The sequence below is a fragment of the Ambystoma mexicanum genome, chromosome 6q, assembly GCF_040938575.1.
Source record: "Ambystoma mexicanum isolate Mex_15411 chromosome 6q, UKY_AmexF1_1, whole genome shotgun sequence".
NCBI lineage: Eukaryota > Metazoa > Chordata > Amphibia > Caudata > Ambystomatidae > Ambystoma > Ambystoma mexicanum.
In genome coordinates, this window is record NC_090937.1 from 2,043,276 (window position 1) to 2,069,834 (window position 26,559).

At 47.7% G+C, this 26,559-nt stretch overlaps 1 protein-coding gene across 1 annotated transcript in view; it reads right to left on the bottom strand.

Moving 5' to 3' along the window:
• Positions 1-26,559, bottom strand: part of NCBP1 (nuclear cap binding protein subunit 1) — a 1,187,216-nt gene that overhangs the window by 774,063 nt on the left and 386,594 nt on the right. The window contains exon 13 of the mRNA XM_069630359.1: positions 10,195-10,257. Coding sequence (XP_069486460.1) covers positions 10,195-10,257 — 63 coding nt within the window. The remainder of the gene's footprint in view (positions 1-10,194; positions 10,258-26,559) is intronic.

The window sequence follows — 26,559 nt, forward strand, 5'->3', positions numbered from 1 at the left end:
AAGATCCAGTCCGGAGTCTTCTTCCCGTGAGCCCAGTGGGGATAACCAGCTCATCTTCAGCCAGAGGTCACCGTCAAAATCGCTGCACACTGCTGTAGTGGTCCGGATAGCCACCTGACGAACCTCTCCTGTTTTTAAGGAGCGCACCTTTCATTCGTTGTCGCTGCTGCCGGCTTCATCCCTGTGTGGTGCAGACCCCCTCCAGACGACCTACTTCACAACGAAGCTCCAGGAATCGTGTGTCTGTGGGAAACCAACAGGAACAACTGCCAGAGCACCAGCTGCACCAATGGAATAAGTTACTGTGTTCTGCTTGAGGAAACTGGGTGAATCCCATTCTTCATCTTCAAGGCTTGCCCTCGCCTTCCCTCCTTATAACTTTTGCTTCCGAACATTGACAATATCAAAGTACTCTTTGCTACGTTGAATTGTGAACTAACGGTGTGATTTCGGCAACAGGCCTCCGTGTCACTTGAACTTGGCTCCGGCCCTTTGACTTTTGAACTCCTGTTTCTGAGTGTTTCTCGATTCTGTCTGCCTAACCAAAATATTGCCTGTGATTTTTGCCTCCAAATCCCTCTGCGTATCTCAGGTGCTAAGTGTGTTTTTTCCCCCGGTAGCATTTCATGTCACGGATACACGCTTATTTAGTAAACCTAACTGTCAAAAAGTGATTGCAACCGTATTCGCGGCATCGTGTTTTGTTCATAATACTGGTTCATTCAAACACAGGGTACTTACCTTGAGACATACAAAGTGAATGGGTTAGTTGTAGGTTATTTAACGTGTGGTTTTATTTAAAGTTTAACAGAAGTGTTGTGTTTATAACTGATGGCTTAAAAATAAATGTACTTCTATTTTGTACCTGAAACCTTGAGTCAGTGTTCGCTTGAGTCACAGCAATTGTGGTCCCTTTGTGTAATATCTGCTACTGCTCATACTCTTGAGATAAGCCTGGCTGCTCCGCCACTGCTACCACTCTGACATAGTAGTACAGGCTTGTACCAACGGTAAACGTGTATTGCCACCTGTGGTCTTAATTGTGTGTAGTGGTCCCTAAGGGCACTGCACGGAATTCTGCCCAACATGGATTTCACACTAGGGATAGTATGACCAACACGCCCTAGGTCGAGGCCCGTTTTCGAGTTTCGAAAAACAAACTAATACTCTGCAGCGTCCACTAGATGTCGGCCTATGCACAGCATGTGATCAAAGCAGATTCCACAAGCCTCAGATATAGATATATATGTGTTAAATTCCAACACGTCTCAACCCCCTCATATGTATATGGTTCGATGGGAGCAGGCTATTGGGAAGACTATAGATCTGACTTAGTACAATATTTGTAGAAAGGCTAGTAAATGGTCTAAAATAGGTTCAAATAAAGGAGAACAGCTTTACATTAATGTTTAGATGGTACCTTACCACAGAGAGCCTGCACAAGATGAACCCCACGCTCCTACCCCATCCCCCCCCCCCCATGTGTTAGGGATGAACTGCTCCAGGCACCTTTTTCCATAGGTGGTGGACATGGCCCATTAGCCTGACTCGCTTCTTTCCTCGTGGACTTCAGGCGAGGAAACCGCTTGCAGAGCCTCTCCCCTTCCCATCTCCCTCCCTGCACCCCTCCCCTGATTGGCGGCCTTGCTACCCTTTACTGTCCCTCCCTGGACAGCCCTCTGCCCAGCAGCCCCTGCGACTAAAGGCTCCCATAGAGGTGGCTCCTGGTTGTGCCTGCAGGTGTCAGCAGGGGAAGCCAGTGACCAGACATACCAGGGTTGGCCTGCATGCTACCCCGCTTACCTCTGTCCACCTAGCAGACTCAAAGTTAGGTGTGCGTTTTTCTCCTGTTTTTAAAATTGCATTGTGATAGTCTTAAATCTGAGCGTCTGCCCCCTTGTCCAATTGTTCAACTCGTCTCGCCTCTGTCTCGTCTGCTTGCACCCTGCCCGGGTCCCCTTCCCTAGTGTTCTCCCCTTCTCTCCCTTCCTCTTCCTGCCTCTTCCTACCTACCCTGATGCTCTGTCTCTCCTATTTTCTCTAACTGCTTCTCTATCAACTATACTGCTCTCCTCACTAAATCTGGTAGGAAGACGTTTTTAAAAAGGACATCCTGGACTCCAACCCAGGCCTCTCCATCGCCGACAACTATACCAGTGCCTCCTTCAGGCAAACTTTCAGCGACATCCTCTTTGTCGTTCCCTCACCAGACCTATGGACCCTACATATGGTATCTGTGTTCTCTTTCTCTTCTTCTCCCATTAATGGTGCCACCCAGTGGGAGACACTGCTGGCCTCCTTCCAATCCAAGGTCATCGTTAATGTTTATGGTACACTCTTGGTACATGTCCTCAGGCCAACCTGCTCTTCGATGGGCGCTTCCCGCGCCTCATCAATTTCCTGTCTTCTCCTGCTGTTCCCTCAATGGCTTTCTCGCCACCCCCTGCTGCCTCCTACTTGGCTACCTAGCCCTCTGCTCCTTCCTTTTCTGCCCCCCCCCACAGGCTTCTTCTACACCTCTGCAGGGTGTACCTCCGATTTGTAACCCTCCCCGGAAGTCTTTCAAGGACAGCATCCTTCTTCATATTGCTACACTTAACTCTCGCTCAGCTGTCAAACACTCCACCGACATCTGCCACCTTCTGGAGCAACTTTATCTTTATGTCCTCAGTCTCACCAATACATGGTTAACGGCCAGCTGTCACAAGCTTTGACATTCTCCTCCCTGATGGCAACAAGATCCTCTCCGTGCCTATGTCCAACCGTTCGAGGGGCAGGAGGTGGGGGGGGGGGGGGTGAGGGGGGGGAGCTATAGCCCTGATCTTCGAGTGGATTCCTGCCTCTCATTCCTACGCAGGCCTACTCTTTAGAATGTCTCGTCTGCAGGCTCTCTCCTAGCCATTCCCTTACTGTGGCTAATATCTACCGGCCATCTGGTCAGATCTCCTTCCTCTCCGAGTGGGCAAACCCCTCCTCTTCCCTCCTAGTCTCGACCACTCAACAACTCCTTCTTGGAGACTTCAACATCCACCTGGATGCTTCCTATCCTTCCTCTGGACTTGACCTTTGAGACGCTTTCACCCTCTATTCTCCCCTCTGGCCCGACTCGCACTGCATGTTCTGATCTCAGACCTTCCCCTTTCTATCCCTCTCACCAATCCTCTCTCCTGGAGCGATCACTTTCTCGTTTCCTCCCAGCTCACCCTCTCTATGCCTCAGGCCAAGCCAACTCCATCACTGCCACCCACCTTCTCAGTCATTAGACCCATGAAGCGTGTGTCAGTTGAGGCTTTCGCCGCCATTTTCTGACTCCCTCCTCCTCCCCCTTTGGCCGACTCACACCCTGACAGCCCTTTCCATGCTCCACTCTGCTATATCTGATACTCTCGATGTTCTTGCCCCTGTCATGAGGATCCGCCTGAAACCCAAAGCCAAGTGCAACTCCTGGAACGACTCAGACCTCGTCACCCTTAAACGCAAGTGCAGGGTGGCTGAGAGGAAATGGCGTGCTTCATGTACATCCTATGACAAACTTGCTGCCACCTGCTCCAAAGGCAATACCGGATCTCTGTCTGCACCAAGAAGAGAGCTCACATCCAAGCCGGCATCTAACAACTCGGCTGAACTCTTTAAAATCTCTGCCTTTTCCCTGTTCTCCGCAGACAAGGTTTCTAGACAAGTCCGATCTATGAAAGTCTCGCCAAAACAGGTTAATCCCTGTTCCTCCAAAACCATCAAGGATCACACTGACTCGCTGGCTCCTGCAACCATTCCTTCGCCACTAGAGTCTTCCCTTCCCTCCTGAAGCACCCCTTGTGCACCTCAAAAATGCCTCTGCCGACCCGTCCTGCCAGACTAATTATACCCAATCTCCACCACTCCTTTCCTGGGCAAACTCTTGGAAAAGCTGGCCATCTCCCAGCTCAATCTTCACACTGAATCCGTTGGTTGTCTCCATGATCATCAGTCTGGCTTCAGAGCCGTCAGAAGCACAGAGCTCTCCTGGACATCTGTGAAGACCTGCTCTCCAACCTTGATTCCAACACCCCCCTGTGTCCATCTTACTTGATCGCTCTTCTGCCTTTTATACGGTCAACCATGCATTCCTGCTCAACCTTCTCTGTGATAGCCTGGGTATCACCGGTCAGGCCCTGGCATGGCTGACTTCTTTCCTCTGATCGACCCTCCGAGGTTCAACTTGGGTCCTTCCTACATCTTTCCCTGGCTGTTCAACGAATACTTGGCATTTCTTGCCCACTGCATTGCCACGCTCTGCCCCAACTTCCAGTGCTATGCGGAGGACACTCAGCTCATTTTCATGCTACCCTCAGCCACCTGTTCTCCCCCTCTCATCTGTCTGTCCACCATCTAGGAGTGGTGTGCTGCCAATGATCTCTGCCTTAATGCCAGTAAGACCGAGATTCTCATCAGCACACCCGCTCCCTCCTTTCCAGTCACTCTGGCCAACTTCTTGGCCCTCTTCCTGCTCCCATCTGTGAGGCTAAAAACCTCAGGGTTATCTTCGACTCCACACTCTCCTCACATCTCCGACATCTAAGAAGTCACACTACCAGCTGCACCTCAGAGGTATTCTTCCTTTCCTCTCCTTCCCCCAGAAGCTCACCATCTCCAGAGCTCTGGTTCTCTCTACGCTGGAATATTGCAACAGCCCCTTTCTAAATCTGCCTGCCTCTACTCTCCGCCCTCTGCAACTCATCCAGAACAGGACTGCAAGACTCGTCCTTGGCCTTAGGCCCAGGGATTGTAGCTCTCCAGGACCGAATTCTCTGCACTGGCTCCCAGTGGCTGCGAGGATTAGTTTCAAAACCCTCTGCATTGTCCTTAAGGCCTTCTGGGGCATTGGGCCTCAATACCTTCAACTCTCTTCCTAAATATCTTCCTCCTCGAGCTCTTCGCTCATCCGCCTCCAACTCCCTCAGGGGTCAGTCGCTTCTCCAAGCAATGAGTTGGCGGTAGATCTTTCTTCGGCTGGGGCCTCCCTCTGGAACAGCCTCCCTGAAACTTTGAGAATCATCTCCGGAAGCACCTCAAAACCTCTTTGCTTCTGCTTTTTCTCCTGATGCTGAAACTGCACTGGTTTAATTGGCCACCCTCTGATCTCAGGCCCACTCCACTGCCGTTTTCTGTATCACTACAGTCCCACTACCAGCACTTCACACCTGATGTCTGCACTTACCCTTGCACTTGCCACCTGCTGGCCATACTTTTACTTATTTATTTTATTATCCCATGTACTGCACTGTCCGCTCCCCCTTCCCATGCACGATCAGAATGACACCTGGCCTAGTAGGATTGTTGAACGTCTTCTGTCTGTTCCCCCTCCCTTGCCTCGTTGCACCTTGAAACACTTGTGTATATTTGTGGAGTAGACCATGTGTTAGACCCACAGGTCGTGTTGCTAGGCGATTAGGCACTACAGGCTGGAGGCTAAAAACTCCAGGTGGACAACTCACTTTCTGGTAGCTGCACTATAGGTGGTAGCAAAAAACTGGAAGTCCACTGGTGCCAGATATGAACGAATGCTGCGCGCGGTTTGTGGCCGCTAGGTGCAAAAATGGTCTTGCACTTAATGGGGGGTGGGGGGTAGGCGTGGCGCAATTTCTAGTTTTATGGGGACCCCTAATTTCGCTTGTGATTCATAACTCTGGTATTCATAAGCCGCTCAAGATGGAATCCTTTTCGCTCCTATAACATCTATACTTGGTAATTCAAGCTAAACTGACCTCCACACTATTTAGTTTGATTAAGATAATGTTGCATGTGTTTTTTCAATTTATTTTGTTCTCTACGCCTCATCTCGAGATTTGTGTACCAACTGCAATATGTGGAGCCTTACAAATTGGATAAATATTGCTGTAATGGATTGCTGGCCACAGAATGTATGAGGCAGTAAATGTTTGTGGTACTACATGCTATATGCTTTAATAAAAATGTAAATGATAAAAAACATGTTATCAGATTACTCGTTTATTTTATTCACACAGATTCCAAAATAATATTCATCACGGAGGAAGAAAAATATAGCTCAAAGGATTTTACAGAACTTTGCTCATCTTCACAAGCGTATCTACTTTTTATTTTGAAAGGAAACCTTTCAGTGTCCAATCAGTATCATAGCATGAAATGTTATTTTAGCTCTAGTGTCAACGTTCGCGGGAAAAAAAAAGTGAATTGGAACACCTTTGCTTTGAGTGCCACTCATGCTGCTCTGAGATTCAGTCGAGACTTACCCTGCAGCTAATTCAGATCACTGCCATGCCTGAAAGATTGATCTGGATTGCTCAACCACTGCCATCATAAGTAGGCAAAAGGACACCAGAAAAAATCTACTGCCTATATCACAGGCTACACAGAGCCGTAAAGATCTTGGGAAAAATGCTAAAACCATTAAAGGCAAAATTATATACTGCCAAATTTGAGCATGACCTTAACTCACCAAAAAATATCACTGTGTACTGGTCCAATCAGATTTATCAGTAATTCTAGCAATCATTTGATAAAAACAGTTCAATAAAGATGATCAAAATTTACCATAAACAAGACTAAGAATTTAGTAGATGCATTCCATCTCATGCAATATCTTTGTCTTCTTTGTGTTTTAATCTTCTATATTTTAACATTTTTTGTGGGTTTGTGGCTTGGCCAAGCGTTGTTGCTTATACAATTCCACACCATTTCACCTATCTGGACCAAGCTTTGCATTGTTACCGGTTAGAACCCTCCGGACATTTCTGGCTATATGACATTTGGTCACCCCACCCCTTAACACGGATTTAAGCACCGTCACATATTAGACTGATGCCTGAAATCGACTTATCAATGTGGTCATAGAGGGACCAGTCTCGACACGAGGAACCAAGCTCAAAGTCCCATTCAAGGACCTAGGCTGCACGGTTTCCGAGAAATTTGCGTCGAAACAAACTGCACCACACTAGGATGAGGCTGCAGGTGGGGAGAGAGCACATAAGGTCTGTTAGGGAGAATTCTCAGAAATGTGCCAATTCCTCTCTATATTACAGACCGCCAGCACTTTAGCTAGACTCTAGGACTTTTAATTTTCAACCTGGAGCGAGACCTTTTTCCCCACTCTTCAAAATGCAAAAGAAACAATAAAATGCATGGGAGTCTGATAAACTCCATAGGCATCATTTTTGCACTGCGACACATAGCACCTTCAGTGCAGTGGCACAGGGAAGTCTTTCATATTTCCCAAAAGTTTAAATACCTTCTCTTGGATAAACTTCTGTTTCCAAGAGCAGTAAAGTGAAATTGACTTCTTACATCTTGTAACTTTCTAGACCCTGCACACATTATCTTACCATAGGGTACTGGAGGAGTTACTTTGTATCCCCCCCCCCTGTCCAGTTTCTCATGTACCATTTTTATGTTACCCTTTCCTCACTTAATGGCTGGTGGGAGTGGTTTCCTTTTAACTACCATTGGGACTTTTTACAACGGGCTGCGTTTGCAGCTGCAGTAAAGAACCCATGGGTGCCCATTTTGTCAAAATGGTCCGATCTTTTTTCGCCATTTCTTGCTGGAAAGGTCCTTCTTGTTTGGCACACAGAGTAAATCTCAAGGTGTGGTCCCTTTGTTCATTTGGTTTTTGGCAGGATTCACAAGTGAAGCCCGGCTGTGGCTCCAGTATGTCTGGCGGGGGCAGGAAGTGAGGGAGGTGCCTGAAACTCCCTGGGCTCAATCCGCTTGGTTACAGGTATGCACCCAAAGGTGAATGGCCGGCTGGCTCTACGGCAAGGACAGCCACCCTGCTGTGTGATTGACAGCTAGGCTGGAATATGTGAGAAACCTGCACAAAAGGCAAGACTTTATGGCTTGGAAGGCAGAGTCGACCACTGGATCAAGGAATCCGAAGAAGAACTTGGAAGAGATGCCTGCTGCAACTCCTGGACAGTTGGTTTGCCCGGTGAAGCCCTGCTCCTGTGCTAAAGCTCAGAATTCACCTTGACGAGACAAGCCTGGCAAGGACGACTTCTCCCCTTGAATTGGTGGGACCAATCAACTCCAAAGTGAACTCGTTTGGACATCCTCTAGGAGCTGGCTGTACTTCCACTGCTGCTGGAACCTAAGTGCCAGGGAGAGGAACACCAAATGGAATGCATCACTTAAGTCGGACCCGAGCATGTGGAAGATCCTACAGACTCCCAGTAAGCAGGACTGGCCAAGCCTGAGCAACTTCAACAGAGTGCTGGACCCCAGATGCGAGGAAAGTCCAGAGTGGTATCCGTGAGACCGCAGTGGTGCGATTTGCTGAGACGCGGGGAGCTTAAACAGTAAAGTACTGCTGAATAGAAGTTTCCGTTTGTGCCGCCGACCGTCCCGTTGCAGAAGTCCCCCCCTCTTGTCCCCACGACTGAGGCCGAGGAACAAAAGGATCTGCAGAGCTGCACAGAAACAGAAGCCAGCGGGTACCAAAGGTACAATAAAGTTTGAGAGGACTTACCTCTTGTTGTAGCCTTACTTGATCTCTGTTGAGACTTATCTTGGTTGCTTCTGTAGAGTTGCTTGCATCTTCTACCTCTTAAACCTTCCAGCTTGTGTCCCTACAGTGATTCTACTTTTTCTACAAAGACTTCTAAAACATTGTGCAATACTTTTATTCACCTACAAAAAGTGCTTGAGCTCAGACTTTTGCCCAACTTACATTGGCTGGCCTGGCTACCTGAATAACTTCTTTCCTCTGACGTGTTTTACCTTTCCTTCCAGGAAGGGGTAAACTTACTTTGGATTTGGGGGTACAAAAGTACTTACCTGCTTCAGAATAATTGTGTGATCTCTTGTTTTATTCTATAACCATTTTCTTTGACATGCTTCTCAGTATTGCTCTAAATACAACAATGATATATTAATGTCCACTGTGTTCCAACTATTTAAGACACCTGAGGGTGTAGGAAGTGCGAGTGCCAACCCCAATGGGTGTTTACTCATTTAGAGAAACTCAAAGTGTGTATTTGTGTATTACTTATATATTGCCCTTTCTGAAGGCTTATTCAAACTGTTAATTTAATATTTGTTTAAACAAGAAACCTTGAGTGTTAGTTTGGATACTTGTCACTGTGGATCTCTGTGCAACTCCCCTACTGCTCACACTGAGCCATCTTGAGATAAGCCTGGCTGCTCAGCCACACTACCAACCTGTGTAGTACAGACTTAAACCAAACGTTAGGTTCCTATTGCCAGGTCGTCATGGTTGTTGTAGTGCACCAAAAGGGTATTGCTCCAAATCTTGCCTAACAAGGTCCAAGTAGGCAGCTGCACACCAACTCTCGCCTCCCTCAGCACTCCCTCAATGTCTGATCCAGAGTAGGTCAGCCGGCCATACGCGCCCATTTTCAGGGCAGTTTACTTCAGGGTGCAAAGCACATCAAGCAATTCAGAACAATGACCTACAGGATCATTGATTTTCAACAATTGATGACTGTTCTCATGTCGGTCTACAGAACCCGTTTGGAGAAAGGGTACTTTCTGCCAATCTTTAATATTTGTAAATGCAGATACATTTTTAAAATGAATATCTATGTAATTAGACCAAACCTCTGCATATCCTCTAAATTACAAATTAACTTTACCCCCGCAGACAATTGCCAGTAAAGTGCCCCAATGATGCCACATTCAGAGGTTCCGAGTTTTTTACATTCCAATCCTTGTACGAGGAGTCACTGTAGGTTTGCCATAGCTCTATATTCAGAATCCAAAATTGCATGCACTGAAGTGTTTTCGAATGACATTTCTACTGTGAGCAATGCCCATAGCTAGGACATGAGTGGTGTGAAAGGATGGCCACCACTGTAGCCCTGCCAATTGACAGATGTGGCGGGCACAGAGATTTGCATGTATTTGCGCATGCTGTAGCACAGAACATGAAAGCAGAGTAGACATCTGTGCAGTGCCACTGAATGTGTCTGCACAGAATGTGCATTGAAGTAGAACTGTGAAAATAATCTTAGCCTACATTTTTGGACATCGCCTTACAAGAAGGCTGTCATTTTGTAACTAGTCATTTAATTTGTTTAAATAGTTAATAGGAAGGTTTTTATAATATTGGATTGTCTTCCACTAGGTTTACATGTTTTGTAACCAAAGACAATTACATCAAATAATTTAAAGCGTTCAAACAAAATATTTTATATTTTAAGTAACAAAAATGACACTTACCAATCTTCCCAGCTCCAGCGGAATTGGAAGTTGCTCAGATGGTGGGAGAACCAGTTTACTAACCTTAAAAACATAAAACATTAAACCATTAGCTACTTGTAACAATTGAACTCAAACAGCAATAAAGGAAACTGTTCAACAGTAAATGCAGCAACCAGAGAAGAGAACCCCAAGTAATATATGGCATTTGCACTCAGGGAAGTGCCTTTGGCCAATCGGGTAGTTTAAACAGCTGGCGAGAATATACATTCTCCGGCCACTTTTTCAGCCACCTGCGGCCCTTCCCTGGGTGGCAGCATTTTTTTTGTGTGTATGCAAAAGAAAGCCTCTCCCTGTTGCCTCTCAATCCCCCAATCCCCCCTCCAAACTGAACAAAACCCCTCCCTTCCCTCCACACTTACCTGCGGGACAGGAGCTTTGAGCTCCGGTGCACCTCCCACTCCGCCCGCCATTGAAATGGAAAAGGGACGTAGTCCTTTTTCCCCTATGGTGGGGGACATTTTCTACCCCCCCCCTCACTCTCCCCAATCACACCCCCCCCCCCCCCCCGTCCTCAGGCGTTTGGCAGCAGGCATCTCCCAAGAGGGGAATAAAAAAAACCATGTACATTCCAGACAAATCCTGGGTGCAAACGTCTTACACGTGGAGATGGCGGACATGGCCAGTAACGGCCCACAGCTTGAGCTGAGGGCCTTGCGCAGTTACCAGTCATATCCAGCATTGCGCGGGGCTATGAAAGCCATACTAATATACATTTAGCCACCAAAACGCAAATAGTTCAGTACTGAGTTGGCTTTCCAGCTAATATGAAGAATGGTAGCCAAGACAAATGTTCAAAGTTGTTTTAAACAGAAAATTGCATGTAAATGGCAAACTTACAAAAAAAGTGAAGTGTATGGTCTAGTCGTTGTACAGATTCATGATTTGTTGACTGATGTTGATCTGGGTTGTAACTTGCATGCACACCTTGTGGTCTAGTTCCGTGCAAGCAAAAAGCATGAAGCAAGTACAGTAAGCGCTATCAAAAATAGGGGAGCTGTGTATCAGAAAACACCTTTTCAGTTAAAGTTAAAAATTCACCAAAACCGAATTATGTATTCCACCAAAAAGGATTTTATTCAAATATTTATTCTGCGCTTGCTGTGCCTAGACATAATCCATCTAAGTGCTCAGAAAACAACTTCTCAACGCCTCAATTTGAAAGTTCACAAAAATGATATACTCCCAAAACCTCGGACAAAATTCATAAAAACTACATTATACATCTCATCCCTAATGCATCAATTCAAGGACTTAAATGGGACGCAACTTCCCAAACTGTTTTATTCCCTTTATAGGGATTTCAAATGATTTCAAGCAAATGTGGATTAGCATAAAATACACTTATCACACTGCGTTTCTCTACAATTTTTTACACTGGTATTTAATTTCGTTAACTTCCTGCCAAAATGGCACTAAGCTTCTCTCTCCAGAACTGCTGACAATAGGTCTGAATCAATATTCTCTTCAAACAGGTATACAGTGACCTTTTAACATTGTAATACACTTGTGCTCTCTCCCATATTACTCATTCTGTATTACACTCACGTTCAATACCAATCTTCCGGGACGTCGGCCCGACGACTATCGATCCATCAGCCAGTCACTAGGCATGCCATCTTTTTTATTTTCATTCTGGCTGAAGTCACTAGACCGCCCCAGTCTATTGTCAGGCATACTGCATGACGTCAGCCATATTGCTTTCCTCAAACCCGTTCAAGTGATTCAAAAGTCATAATACAAAGTGTCTTAAATGGTGGCCATCCTCCTGACAAATTACCTAAAGATATTCTTCGAATCACAACTAGAGCCGAGGGCAATGATTTTTGCCCAACTGCGAACATACTAAAGGCACTAGAACGCGCCTCTTATAAAACCTGTCTGATGTTGGCCATATTGCTTTTCTCAAACACCTTCAAACCAATCAAACAAGGATATACTTCACAATTGGAAGTATATAAAATGACACCCATCAACCTCACCTAGTCTTTCATGTTAAATTCCTTAAAATGTTGAATGAGTCTAAAATACAATTCTTTGAAGCTAGGAGCGCGCAGCAAGCTCCATCACAACTGCACTTTTTTCAATGAATTGGTCTAAAAAAAAAATGACTAAACGTCACAAGTTACAAGAATTCTTGACAGATCATCCCCAATGAGTTATTCTTCTGTATAATAAACCTGCACCAATTTCTCAGAACTTGTTTTCTATTGTAGATCCTTTTCCTGCTGTGTAAAACAAATTCTTATAATTACAGTTTCTTTAATGTCCATATGCAAAACCTTTTAGTTCCTTGCCAGACTAAACCATTGCACCTGTTCGTTCATAACAGTTGTGTGAATTTAGGAGGTAAATTCATTTTTTGTTATTTAAAAACAAAAGCAATTACTCTATGTTAACCTCCCCCTTTGGGTCAATGAAACTTTCAACAACCCACCACTCCATTTCGGGGTTATGACCATTTTCCAAAATATGTTGAACCACAAGCTTGCCGTCTTTCCTACACAAATTAGAACAATGTTCTCCTATTCTTGTTATTTTTCTGGTGGTCATCCCTTGTATAAACAGAAGCATGGGCATTTAATTGCATCTGTAACCAGTTTGGTTTGACAATGAGACATTTCTCAATTCCCATTTGAACTCATTATGACGACGATTTACACATGGACCACACAGGTAATGCCCAATCAAATGATGCATATTCACCACTGCTGGTCCTGTGTTTCTCAAGATTCCGATAGGTTTTCAGTACCATTTGTTTTGTACTTAGTCTTTTTGAAAGCAAAAAGGGGATTTGGCAGTGCTTGGTCAGATATCTTTACCAAATGTCAATGCCAATTGATTTTTTTTTTCAATCACATTACTCGCATGAGAACAACTACTAACAAACTAAATTGTCTGGTTGTGTTCTCTCATTGGGGCAAAGCCTCAAGATCTGCATAGCGCGCTGTTCTGTCGGCTTTGTTAATTGATCTTTTTGGGTAACCTCGTGCTCTCTCATTTTTCACGCACCTGCATGTCTTTCAAAATCATCTTTAGATCAGTTCTGGCAGATTGCAAAGAATTGTCCAACTGGCAGGTTCATTTAAAGACTCAATGGGCGACAGCTGGTAAACTGAAGTAATGTGTAACAAATGAGTAACTTCTTCCAGCACACTCATTTTTTTTCATTAAGGTTTGTTAGGCAAGATTGTATGCAGTACCCTTTGGGTGCACTACAACAACCCTGACCTCCTGGCAAAAGGAACATAACCTTTGGTATAAGTCTGTACTACACAGGTTGGTTGCGTGATGAGCAGCCAGGCTCATCTCAAGAGGGGTCAATGTGAGCTGTAGGGGAGTTAGAGTTCAGTGACAAGTATTCAAATAAACACTTACGCACAAGGTTTCTTGATTAAACTATTATTTTATTTAACAGTCAGAGTAAGATTTCTTCAGAAGGGGCAATATAATAGTAACTCAAACACTTAAAAAATACACACTCTTAATATTTCTAAATCAGTAAGTACCCATTTGGGATGGCACACAGATGCTACCAACACACTCGGGTGACGTCAATAGTTAGGGTGATGGGGACATTAATATATCACTGTTGCATTTAGGATCAGATTTAGGAATAGGTCAAAGGAAAACGGTCAGAACAAAACAAGAGATCACACAAATATTCTGAAGCAGGCAAGTACTTCTGGTAAACCCAATGCAAAATTAGTTAACCCCTTCCTGGAAGGAAGACAACACCTAAGCAGAGGAGAGAAGTCTCATTCAGGGAGCCAGGCCAGCCAATGTTAAGTTAGCAAAAGTCAAGGTGAACTGAAGCACTTCTTGCAGTTAAGTAAAAGTCTTGCACAATGTTTTAGAAGTCTTTGTAGAATAAGAAGAAATTCAAAGTAGGGCCACATGCCGATTAGGCTTGTGAGATAAAGAAGCTGTTAGCACCTCTACAGAGACAACCGAGACAATTCTCCAACAAGGACAAGCAAGTTGGCACAACAAGAGGCAAGTTCTCTCAGACTGTACAGTACCTTTCGGTTGAAGAAAAGTGCTGCAGATGACTTCTGTTCCTGTGCAACTCTGCAGATCCTGGTGTTCCTGGGCCTCAGTTGTGGGGACAAGAGGGAGGACTTCTGGGGACTCCTGCAAAGGGACGGTCACCACTCGCAACCAGCAATCTTCAAACAAGTGGCACTTTTCAGCTCCTCACGTCTACCGCAAATAGCAACACTGCGGTTCCTGTCTCAAGATGGGCTTTCCTTGCATCTGGGGTACCGAACTCTGTTGAGGGGGCTCAGGCTCGGTCAGTCCTGCTTCCTGGGAGTCCGGAGGATCTTCTTGGAGCTCTTGGCCTGCTTAAAAGCAACGCACACAATCTGGTGTTCCTCTCCTTGGCTATTCAGTTCCAGCAGCAACTGCAGTGGAATTTCAACCAGCTCCGAGAGGATGTCCAGGTGGCTTACTTTGGAGTCGATTGGTCCCACCAACTCAAAAAAGGGAGAAGTCGTCCTTGCAGGGGCTTTTATGTCGAAACAAATTTGGAGTTTCAGCACAGCAGCAGGGCTTCACCGGGCAAACCAACGGTCCAGGAGTTGCAGCAGGCATCTCCTTCAGGGTCTTCTTCGGATTCCTTTGTCCAGTGGTCATCTCTGCCTTCCAAGCCAAAAAGCCTTGCCTTTTATGCAGGTGCCATTCATTCCAGCCTAGCTATCAATCACACAGCAGGGAAGCAGTCTTTGCCGGACAGCCAGCCGGCCAATCACCTTTGAGTGCATTCTGGTCTCCTAGGAGACTAGGCACAGAGTTTCAGGCACCTCCCTCACTTCCTGACCCCGCCAAACACCCTGGAGCCAGAGGCAGGCTTCACTCGTAAATACTGCCAAAGTCAAAACGAAAAAAGGGACCAAACCTGGTTTGGCACGCAGAGTAAATCTCAAGAAGGACCTTTTGACAAAAAAAGAAGACCGGGCCATTTTGACAAAAATTACTGCAGGTGTGAACGCAGCCTGGGGTAAATTCAAACCACTGTACTTACAAGTAAATCGCTGCCACCAGCCATTTAGGAAAGGGTAAAATAATTGTTACATGAGAAGCTAGACAAAGGGGATACTACGTAATCCCTGCAGCACCCTATTGTAAGATAGTGTGTGCTGGGTCTAGAAAGGTAAAACTTAAGTAAAGTCAATTTCACGTCACTGCTCTTAGAAACCGTTTATCCAAGAGAAGGTATTTAAACCTTTGGGAAATCTGAAAGACTTCTGTGCCACTGCACTGAAGGTGTTGTGTGACACAATGTAAAAGATGCATATGAAGTTTGTCAGACTCCATAACCAAAAGAAACAGTTCAAAATCACATTTAAAATACCTAATAGTGGGGAAAAAGGGCCTCACTCTCTCCAGGTTAAAACTTCAAGTCCTCAAAATCCAACAAAGTTGCTGGGGGTCTCTAAGGTAGAGGGGAATTAGCACATTAAGCATCTACATCAAAACAGTGTTTCACCAAGATGTTTACAATGATTGCATTGCCAATTTACAGATTTTCAGTGGAACCTCATACAGCAATGGCTATCGTACTTTGGTACAATGGGCAACACGTCCCTTGGTCAGTGTTGGGCTCCCACCTACTAAAACATCCTACATCATTTTCTTTAGCATATGGTGCCATGTAAAAAACATTCAATGGGGAACCAAACCTTTTCTATGCGCTAGTGGCTAGTATTTCCTTATGTAGAGTGTCGCAGATAAACCAGATAATGTGGTTGTCCCCCAAACAAACCAATACACTTTCAAAGAATAGGTTTCAATCAACGCCCACATCACTATTCAATAATCCAGTCCATTAAATAATTATGAATTCAATCATCCGATTTATTGTTCGTTTGAGTTGACACGTGTTTCAAGCCATTAGCTCTTCCTCAGGACTCTTAACTAATGATTGGGTTTCCAAAGAACGTTTTTGCAATCTATGTTCAGTTCCAGTTACTAAATGAATCCCAGACTTCATAATTGTCTTACCCCATCTCCTTGATTTAACATGCCTGGGTTGCCTCAACCATACCTTGTCATGGGATTGCATTCTGCTAGTACCCAGTCTTGTACATTGAATTCCTGGAATCTGCTTGGTCAGGTTTCCTATGCTTCCTTGAGCCATACTCCCTGCGGGTTTCAATCCTGACCAGTGGGTATCACTAATGTGAAGGCTGAGTTTCTTTGGGTTGGTGGGACTGCTATTGGTCCAGACTTCAATTCACTTCGTCCTGCATCTGAAACTGCACAGGCAAAGGGAGACTTGCTCAAAGCTGCCTTAGTTGTTCCCCAGCAGTCTTTTTGGGAACTGGCACCTTGAGAACGACATCTAGGCACCAGTTTGGCAGGTTAAACCCGGAGTCCCTGTGGTCTGTCGGTTCGGCAAGCCCCCCTTTAACTGCCTTTGATCACGGACCTGCATTGGCCGGAATCCTGCTATTCCTACTAATGTTAGGGAGATCATTTTTATGCTTCATCCCCACTCCTAGTGAGACCTCTCCAGCACTTTTTGCTTGACTTCTGGGCCTGTTTTTATGTATCCTGAATGAGTGGAGCCTTTTTGCACTCATTCATTCTAATGGGCTCCGTCTTTTGGAACTCTGTTCTGTGTTTTACCATTTTCTATGGACTCTACTTTCCTCCATATCTCTTTTAAAGCATCAGTGTTTCACTTTTGTAGCACAGAGCACCTTATGGGCAATGTTGCTGGGATCCTTTGGTTTCTCTGGGTTCCCCTTTAAGATTATTTCTTTAGCCGTAATACTGTCCTCAAGGATAGAGAGGTACTTTGTATCTCTCCTAAAAACTTTATATTCTGAGAATGGCACACACCACTGTATGTGGAGTGCATGGAGATAAGTATCTCCCCCAAAGCGCCCCCCCAATCTGCTCCTGTCACTTTAGTCAGACAACCTTTAGTTATGGCTGGTGGCAGTGGACGTGTTCTGCCAACCAGTGTGCTATTTTTTTTTACCGGAGACTATTCACAGTCTTGGTTATAAACAATAGGTTACCCAAGTACTAACTTGGCGGCTCCCTTCTTTTTCACCATTTCTAGCGTGGTTGCTGAGTTAGCCCATTTTCCACCATTCTGGCAGGGGGGAGGTCTGTGTACGCGCGCGTTTTTTCCTTTGGCGGCAACTCTTGGGTCTCCCCGCCACGTAAGCTCCAGTGTCTCGTCAGGCAGGAAGTGGGGGAGGAGTTTTTCACACCCCAGCTCTTTATCTACCCGAGTTCCTGAATGGAACCAGCTCCCACTGGGTGTCTGCCTATCGCGATTGGAGAGCCACCCACCCCTTTCTGTAAACTGCTGCGAGAGATTGCAGAGGAGTGTGTTGAAACTGAAAAAAAAGGTGAGGTTCCTGAGGTAAAAGGCAAGTGAACCACTGGAAACTGAAGTAACTGAAGATGAGCATAGACACACGCAGAACATTTTCAACACTGAAGCGTCCATTACTGTCCTGACCCCATTTTCTATGCGAGGACTCCTTGCCTTTGGCTGGTAGGACCAACCAGCCCTGAGACGAACTACAATCTGAGCCATCTACCGAGGTGATGTGGCGTTCCAGAGCGGCGAACCGCAAATACCAGGAGACATCTGACCCAATTGTAGAGAATCATCTTGCCAAGGCCAAATCCATCCAAGTCTTTGCTCAGCGCCAGGTGATCCTCCAGAGACACAGACTCATCCAAGTCCCTCACCAGACGCAGAACTCGAAGAAGAATGACTGGGTGAATCATGTCCTTTGTTGGTGCTGCAGAAAAAGTGCCAAAACCGCAGACTGACCAGAGAAGCTGAAGGAATCCGTGCCAAAGGTACTTCCTTGTGACTGCTGCTGAAAGATCCCGTCCATTGTCCCGCTTTTTGTCACCAGACTGAGGAATCTGGAGGTCGGTCTTGTGCTGCCACATTGAAGAGAATCCAGCCACAAACAGGTGGAAGTGGATCTAGGTCACCTGGCCTTAGCCCCACCCACCTGGGGCCTTAGTGGTTGCCGCTCTTGCACCACTTAGCAAACCCCACCCACCTGGTGCCTTCCTGCTTGCTGCTCTTTTCCCTACTTGAGGAGCCCTCCAGCCTCTTTTCCGTTGCAGCTGGGGAGCAGGTGCAAGCGGATCTAGGTCACCTGGCCTAAACACCACCCATCTTCTTTGCCCTGCCTCTTCCTTCCTGCTCTTAACTCTTAGATCAAGGACGTCTCTGGCCCGGGCGTCGGAAGCGAAGGGCAGATAAAGAAAATGGCAATTCCTGTTCGGAACAGGAGGACCCAGGGCCCGAACCCCTGCTCAGACAGCAGGAAAGCATGCACCAACATGTGTTTACACCCTCTGTCCCCACCACAAGCCATCTCCACCCCTTTGGTCCCCAGTGATGTTTCCTTGTGCTCCCCTTCTTGCACACAGGTGTGCCAGTTTTGCTCAATTCTTCTACCATGCTGCCCCCCAACCCACTCTAGCCTACTTCTGCAGGAGTCTGTCCTGATACATTTTGGTTTCACCTTCACCATCTTGTGTTCAATGTTGGATTTGCCTTTTATGGACTTCATTGATTCAGTGTGTCACCTTTTCTCAACTCTCATACTGGACTTCCTTTGCACCTTTTACTCATGGTGGCCCTGAATCATGCTGTTCCCATCTTCATCTTGTATCCTGGCTTGCAACTTGTGTTACTACGGACTTCTGCAATTGTATTCGCACTCCCCTCTTGCTTCTCCACTCTTTTTGGCTGCTTACTCTGTTCTCTCCTCCTCCCTTTCCCCATCTCCTCCACTTACTTTCTTCTATGTACTTACTCGATCAGAATTGTCCCTGGACCTAGCATTATCACAACCTCGTCTGTCTCCTCCGCCCTGCTCTACCAGAAATGTTGTCAGGCCTAGTACGGTAGTCGCACGTCTGTTTCCATTTTCTTCCCACTCTTCTCTACCCTTCCTTATCTATGTCTTAGCATTTGCACTATCTGAAATATCAGGCCGAGAACGATAGTTAAATTCACATCCTTCCTGCTCATGGCCTGTAAGAATGTCACTGTATTTTCCCTTGTTCCATCCCTTGTCTTGAAGTGCTTTGAAACATTGTTTATAGGCGCTATATAAATAAAATATTGTATAACCTAAGGTACAGTGGGGACAAAAGGTATTGCTTACCTTAATCCAAGAAGTTGCTCCAAAGTGTTGGTGTACGAAGGTGTGTCCAGGGTGCCCACTCTTACCCTCAGACCCAAGCGGCTAGCTTATGTCCCTTTTTCGAATCCTTTAACAGGGTCTGCACCATTGAGTTATTTTTCTAGTATCCTTAGATAGAGACTAAAAGTATCCACAGGAACGTTTGCTGTTCGGCTGCTTCGTGAGGCTTTGAGCCCTCTCCACACTGACTTTTGCTAAGAATTAGGGATTGGACCTAAAAAAAGTGTCAACTTGCACTAAAGCTGAATCTAGAACTTTAAGCTCTGCTACTGTTTCAATAACCAACCGTTTGTAGAACGGTCATTCGTGTCAAACTCTAAGCAGTGGCCTTTGAGAAGTATTTCTATGTAGGTTGGTTTAATTATGTAAGTATTTTGAAATCTTCCTTGTGTAAATATAATATATATTTTAATTTATTGGTGCATGAGTTTCTTTGATCTGCATTACTAACTGAGTTCAGTGTACTTACCTACAGCTCACATCTTCCTCTTGATAAGCCCGATTGCTCTGCCACTCTACCAAGGTTCCATGAGCAGCGAGTTGAGACCTGTATACCATTGGTAGAGTTTCATGAAGTCGTACCTCAAGTGACTTTGGGAAGTCTGCTAACAACTACCTGGTGCTGCTGGGTCTCTGAACCTGTGGGTGAGAACTAGGACTGATCTGGCATTCCACTAGAACCTGGATTCTGCCTACAGACTATCCTGTTTCTTCGAATGGGACACTTATTACAACAATGACAAGTTTCAATCAAGGGTTTTTACATGAACAGCGAGTTTGCTTCAGTCTCTTCTAGGGTCTTTCAAGTTTCAGCTAGACTGGGATTTGAGTAACTATCAACAATTTATTGTAAACATTTGTATCTGTAAATTGCAGCATTCCTTGCTACATATTACATTCCTTCATGTGTAATACAACCTTGTGGGTCTGAGGTTTCAACCTAAAGTGTATCCTAACCTTTGACAGAACTCCTGGCTTTGCTGGACATTGTGTACCTCATCCAATAGACATGTGGACTATGCACATGTATTGTGTACATTACTGTCACGATTACATTCTAGAATCGAGCCAGGTAGACAATTTTAGGAGGCCACTCTAGTAATTATGAAAAGGGAGCTCTGAGACGTTAGCCAAAACCCAAACAAGGTAGCAATGGAGAGCAGTCAAGGCTTAGTCTCAGGAGAGTGCGAATGGGGCCAAGGACTCAATTAGTTCATAGGGAATAGTAAATAATTCAGAAAGTCAGTTGTAAAAGTACAGATACTTCATGCATTTAGCAAACAGAAAAATAAATTGAGCAGGTAGTACTATAACACTTTACACAAGCACAGTGTTTGAAATTGAGATTCGATGAGCAGCAACTAAAACCGGCTCCTGGGTGTCTGGCACCACCCTGTAGGCAGGAGCTACCCCAGAGGAACCAGGAGCTACTTTTACTTTGTGTTAGGCAAGATTGTGTGCAGTATCCTTTGTAAGGCTACAGCAACCTTTACCTCCTGGCAATAGGGAACCCAACCTTTGGTATAAGTCTGTACTACACAAGTTGGTAGTGTGGCTGAGCAGCCAGGCTTATCTCAAGAGGGGTCAATGTGAAGAGTACGGTTGTAAGAGAGTTTCACAGTGACAGTTATTCAAATAAACACTAATTTCTTGATTAAACAATTATTAATTTAACAGTTCTAAAAGCTTTGTTCAGAAGGGAGCAATATAACAATTATAATACACTTCAAAACACTTTCTCTAAATCAGAGGATACCCAATGGGGATGGCACACAGACTTCCTACACCCTCAGTTGACTTAAATAGCTAGACACAAGTATCATCAATGCACACCTTTCAGTCAGGTTATGAATTGAGATTAAAAAAAAACCTGTGCCTTGAAAATATCTTCAGGTGCAGGTGAGGAACTGTGATCCTGGCACAGTATCACTACAATATAGAGAAATGAAGATCCAATATAAGGATCCTCCCGTCCAGTGCTCCAGATAAGATTTTGAGGTGGGATTAGGGCACAATGGGCCTAAGAGCAGAGGCGTGGGTGGGCCTTGACATGCCTACATGGGCAGACCCCTCAAGGGGTACCTGTCAACACCCGAAGGCCAATGCAGCCTGGTGCCCGCCCCCTCCCGTGACTTTGCACCACCCTACCCACAGAAAGGCCTTTTTGGCCCCATACGTGCAGCTTTTTTATCCGTGTCCATAAATATTTGCTTTGCTTAGGAAATAAAACCTGCAGCCTTGTATTGCAAGCGAATTCTCACCTTCCAGGTGCGCGGGCCCGGCGTTCAATCGCCGCAGTGTTTCCCTACAGGGCGCTGGTTTGACTTTGCATAGCGCAACCTTCCGCCTTGATCGCTGGCCATGGCCACTGGACTATGCGCGGAATTTGCCAGACAACTTTGATCTACAACTCTTTTGGTCTACGGGTCTGATTTTACGTATGCATTGGGTGTATGTTGGATACGTTTTACTCTCTTGCACAGGAGAAAACTAATTTTTACTCTTGTAATTGGAGTTCTCCAGCATGGGGTCTGGCATGGATTCACATGCTCATGAATATTCATCAGGCTGGGAATCCTCGGTATAGAAAAAGAAAATCAGTATCAGTTTCGTTTCTGATCTGTCTTTCTCATTAGTAACCAATCACTGGTCTCTGGGTCATACTGCCCCCAGCCAATGACTGCCCTCTCCCTAAGCCACGCCTCCGGCAGCCATCCTCAGATTTCGTAGGACATAAAGTGGCAGTATGACCAGGTGAAGAGCCGCAGAGGGGTAGGAGGGAGGGCTCGCATGTGAATCCATGCCAGACCCATGCTGGAGAACAGTTACAGTTAAGTCTTCTCCAGCATGGGGTCTGGCATGGATTCACATGCTCATGAATAAGAGAATACATAGCAGTACACACATGCACAACCACGGGAGGTGGCAACAGGCTCAACATTAAGCAATACAACTCAACATTAAGCAACTCTTACCTCCTCACCAGGCTCACCTTAGGCAAACAGGTTGCGCAGCACTGCTTGGCCGACCCTGGACTCCTCCCTGGAGTCCTGATCGACGCAGTAGAATCTTGCGAAGGTGTGCGTCGACCTCCACGTCGCAGCCCTGCAGATGTCCAGCAGGGGCACACCAGACAGGAACGCCGTGGTAGCAGCGATAGCTCTGGTCAAATGGGCTCTCGGACGGCCGGGCAGCTGTCGGTTTGCCAACCGGTGACAGTGCATGATGCAACCGGAGAGCCATCTGGAAATGGAAGTCTTTGAGAGAGCCTTCCCTTGATTCACAGTCCCAAAGTTCACAAACAGCTGCAACGTCTTCCGAAAACTCTTTGTGCGGTCCACGTAGAACTTCAGCGCTCTAGCTACATCCAGCGAGTGCAGAGTCCTCTCGGCCGGCGACGAATGCGACGGGAAGAAAACTGGCAACACCAAAGGCACGTTGAGGTGGAAGTCCGACGGCACCTTGGGCATAAAGGATGGGTATGTCCTCAACACCACCCTCGTGTCATGAAAAGACAAGTATGGAGGCTTGCAAGGTAGGGCCTGGATCTCTCCCACTCGTCGTGCGGAGGTGATGGCGACGAGGAAAGCTGTCTTCCATGACAGGAACTTCAAAGGCGCCGAATGCATAGGCTCGAATGGGGCCCCCCCATGAGCTTGGTCAGCCCCACATTAAGCTCCCATGCCGGGGCAGGAGCCTTCACCGGCGGGAATGATCGGAATAGTCCCTTCATGAATTCCTTCACCAGGCGATGAGACCACAAGGACGCCCGTCCCGTCGTCCTGGTATATCGGGAGATTGCAGCCAGATGTATTTTGATGGCGGCGTGAGCCAGTCCAGCTTTGGCCAGCGACAGTAGGTACGGCAGTACTTGAGGGGCCGTAATCAGCAGAGGGTTAATTTTCTGTGCACGGCACCAGACAGAGAACCTCTTCCATTTATGTCCGTAGCACTTGAGAGTTGAGGATGCCCTGGCCTTTGCAAGAACCTCTCTGCAGTCGGCCGGGATGTCGTACCCTCCAAACTCTAGTGCTGCAGGAGCCAGGCCTGCAAGTTCAGCGACTCCGGGTTGTGGTGAAGAATGGCGCCTCCTTCTCTGGAGAGGTGGTCTGCGTACATCGGCAGCTCGACTGGTGGGGACGTGGACAAGACCAGAAGGTCCAGGAACCAGATCTGTCTCGGCCACGCCGGTGCGACGAGGATCATCCTGCACTGGGACCTCTTGAGCTGGTTGATGAGCCGGAGCAGCAACGGCAGCGGAAGGAACGCATAAAGAAATAGGCCGTCCCAGGGGAAGAAAGCATCGCCCATGCTCCTCGGCTGGGGGAACCTGCTGGCGAACCTCCGGCACTTGGAATTCATCGCCGTCTCGAAGAGATCGATTTGGGGTTCGCCCCATCGTCGGAAGAGCAGATCCAGTTGATCCTGGCGTAGTTCCCACTCGTGGCACGAGCGCAGCTCCCTGCTGAGTGAGTCGGCGATCGTGTTTTTTACTCCTGCCAGATGAAGAGGCACCAGAAACATCCCTTGGGCGACGGCCCAATGCCACAGATCCTGGGCTTCCTTGGATAGGGCCGGGGACCTGGTTTCGCCCTGCTTCCGGATGTAGAACATCGTGGTGGTGTTGTCGGTGAAGATCCTCAACACCTTGGCCTTGAGGGAATTAAGAAAGGACCCGAGGGCCCAGAACACCGTGCGGAGCTCCAAGATATTGATGTGGAGAGACTTCTCCTCCGGGAGCCAAAGGCCTCTCGCGTGAAGATCTCCGGAGTGTGCTCCCCAACCTTCAAGGGAGGTGTCCGTCGTCACCGTCATCTGGTGAGCTGGGGTCTGAAAGTCCGTGCCCGCCGACAGATGGGAGCGGGTACCCCACCACCAGATCGCCAGACGGAACATCTCGTTGAGAGGGTGGTAGTGCCGCCCTTGGACCACGAACCTGAGGAACTTTTGGTGTCTTTAGAATGGGGATGTGGAAGTACGCATCCTCCAAGTCCAACGACGACAGGAAATCGCCCTCCTCCAGCTGTCCCAGCACATGCTGGAGGGTGACCAAATGGCACTTCTGTGCCTTGATGTACTTGTTCAGTCGTCGTAGGTCCAGGATGGGGCGCCATCCTCCTGTCTTTATTTTCAAGGAAGTACCTTGAGTAAACTCCGGAGCCCCGAAGCCTCTTTGGGACGAGCTCGATGGCACCCTTCTTGAGCATCGCCCTTACTTCCAACAGTAGTTGAGGAACGTGATTTTCCTTCCTGGCCACGGGTGGAACGCCAGGGCACTTCTTCTGAAACTCGAGGGTGTGCCCTTGGGCCAGGGTGTCCAGCACCCAACAGTCGGTGGAGATGGACTCCCACACGCTGACGAACCTCGCCAGCCGGCCTCCCACCGTGGTGCTTCGGCGGGGGCCCGACCCCACGGTCGGTTCAATCTTGTTTGGAGGCCGCCTTGCCTCCTTGACCTTGTCGCCGACGGGTACCACCTGACTTGCCGCGTCCCCTGTAGGCTTCCTGGGACGAAGATCTTGCCGCTTGGCAGTAAGTGGAGGAGCCACTGCCGGATCCCTTGGAGGCACCTTGTCTGCCTCCGGAGCTCCGAAAGGACAGCCGTCGTTGTTGGAGCACTCCCAGTGCCCGGGCAGTCTGTCTTGATGGCCTGAAGGGACTCAACCGCCTTTCCAAACAGGTTGTTCCCGTCGAAGGGCATGTCCAGAACCTTGGTTTGTACGTCCTGGCGGAAATCCGTGGCCTTGAGCCATCCTCGTCTCAAGCAAACACTGTTGCCCAACTGACGGAAACAGGTGTCGGCGATGTCCGTCGCCACCGTGATGGCGTGGTCCGAAGCAATCTCCCCCTCCTGTAGGATTTCAAGTGCCTCAGCCCTTTTGGCGTCCGGAAGGAAGTCCAGAGGGGCTATTTTGAACCACAACTCCGTCGTAGATGGCTACGATAGCCAGGGCGTTGGCCGCCTTGATAGTCGTCGCTGCGGATGAGATCTGTGGTCCCATCATGTCCAACTTCCTACCCTCGCCGAAGTTGATGTCGAGGGCGATGCCCACGCAGCTTTCTTCTTTGCCGCCGCGACGACCGAATCCGGGGTAGGTTGTGCCCGAAGGCACAAGGGGGCAGAGTCGGGGACCCGGTTCTTGAGGGGGACGAGCCCCTCATTCCAGATGTCATCAAGAAACGTTACGGTGAGGAACATCTTCCTTTTAGCCTCGCGCCGTTGGTAAAGGAACCCTTCCTTCTTTTCTTCTGGGCAGAGCTGAAAAAGCTCGGATGCCCTGGAAATCATGGCATGAAAGGATCCAATCTCGTCGGGCGGGGACGCCCGAGCAGTGGGCACCGGGGGACACGTCCAGTCGTCGCCCCCATCGTCATCTGTACCTGTCGTAGCCGTGTCTGTGCCCGTTTCATCCCTGTGGGTAGTAGACCGGGGGGGGAGGCAGAGCAGGCCGCAGAGGTGGGAGAGGTGGCGTAGGATGCGTCGTCGTCCTCTTATGCGGTGGACTCCCCGAAGGTCCTGGCTCCGGTTCCCCCGTCGGGTCTGGCTCAGGTACCTCCGTCGGGGGAAGGGGCAACCTTGTCCTCATCTCCGAGCATAAGGACTGAATCACAGACAAAATGGCCGCTGAGGTGTCCTGCGGCGCCGGAAACGACGGGCGCGAGGGCTCTTGAGGAGCCTTGTCGGCGACACCGTCGTTCTGGTCGTCGCCCTCGTCAGGATCCCTCCCGATGGGCTGGGCCTATTCCACGACTTCGATGAGCTCTTTTTCAGAGGTCGTGTCCGTATCCACGATGGCCACCAGCCCCTCCCCCACCTTTTCCAACGAGGACTTCGTGGGGGTCTTCTCAATGGGCCTGAAAGACTCCCCCCTCCGCGGTGGCAGGGAGACTCTGGGTCCTGAGGGCGCCTCCACTGGTGTAGCCTCCACAGGCTGAGCCAGGGCTACGGCGACATCCTCAATCGAGGTCTTAGCAGGGTGAATAAAGGCCATCCCCACCTTCTGGACGCCTGGGGCCTTCACCTTGGGGGGGGGGGGGGGGGAGGGTCCGAGCCTCGCTCCCCCTCTGCCGGAATCTTCGAGATCGACCGGGACCGGGGCCTCTCCAGAAGCTTCGCCGGGTT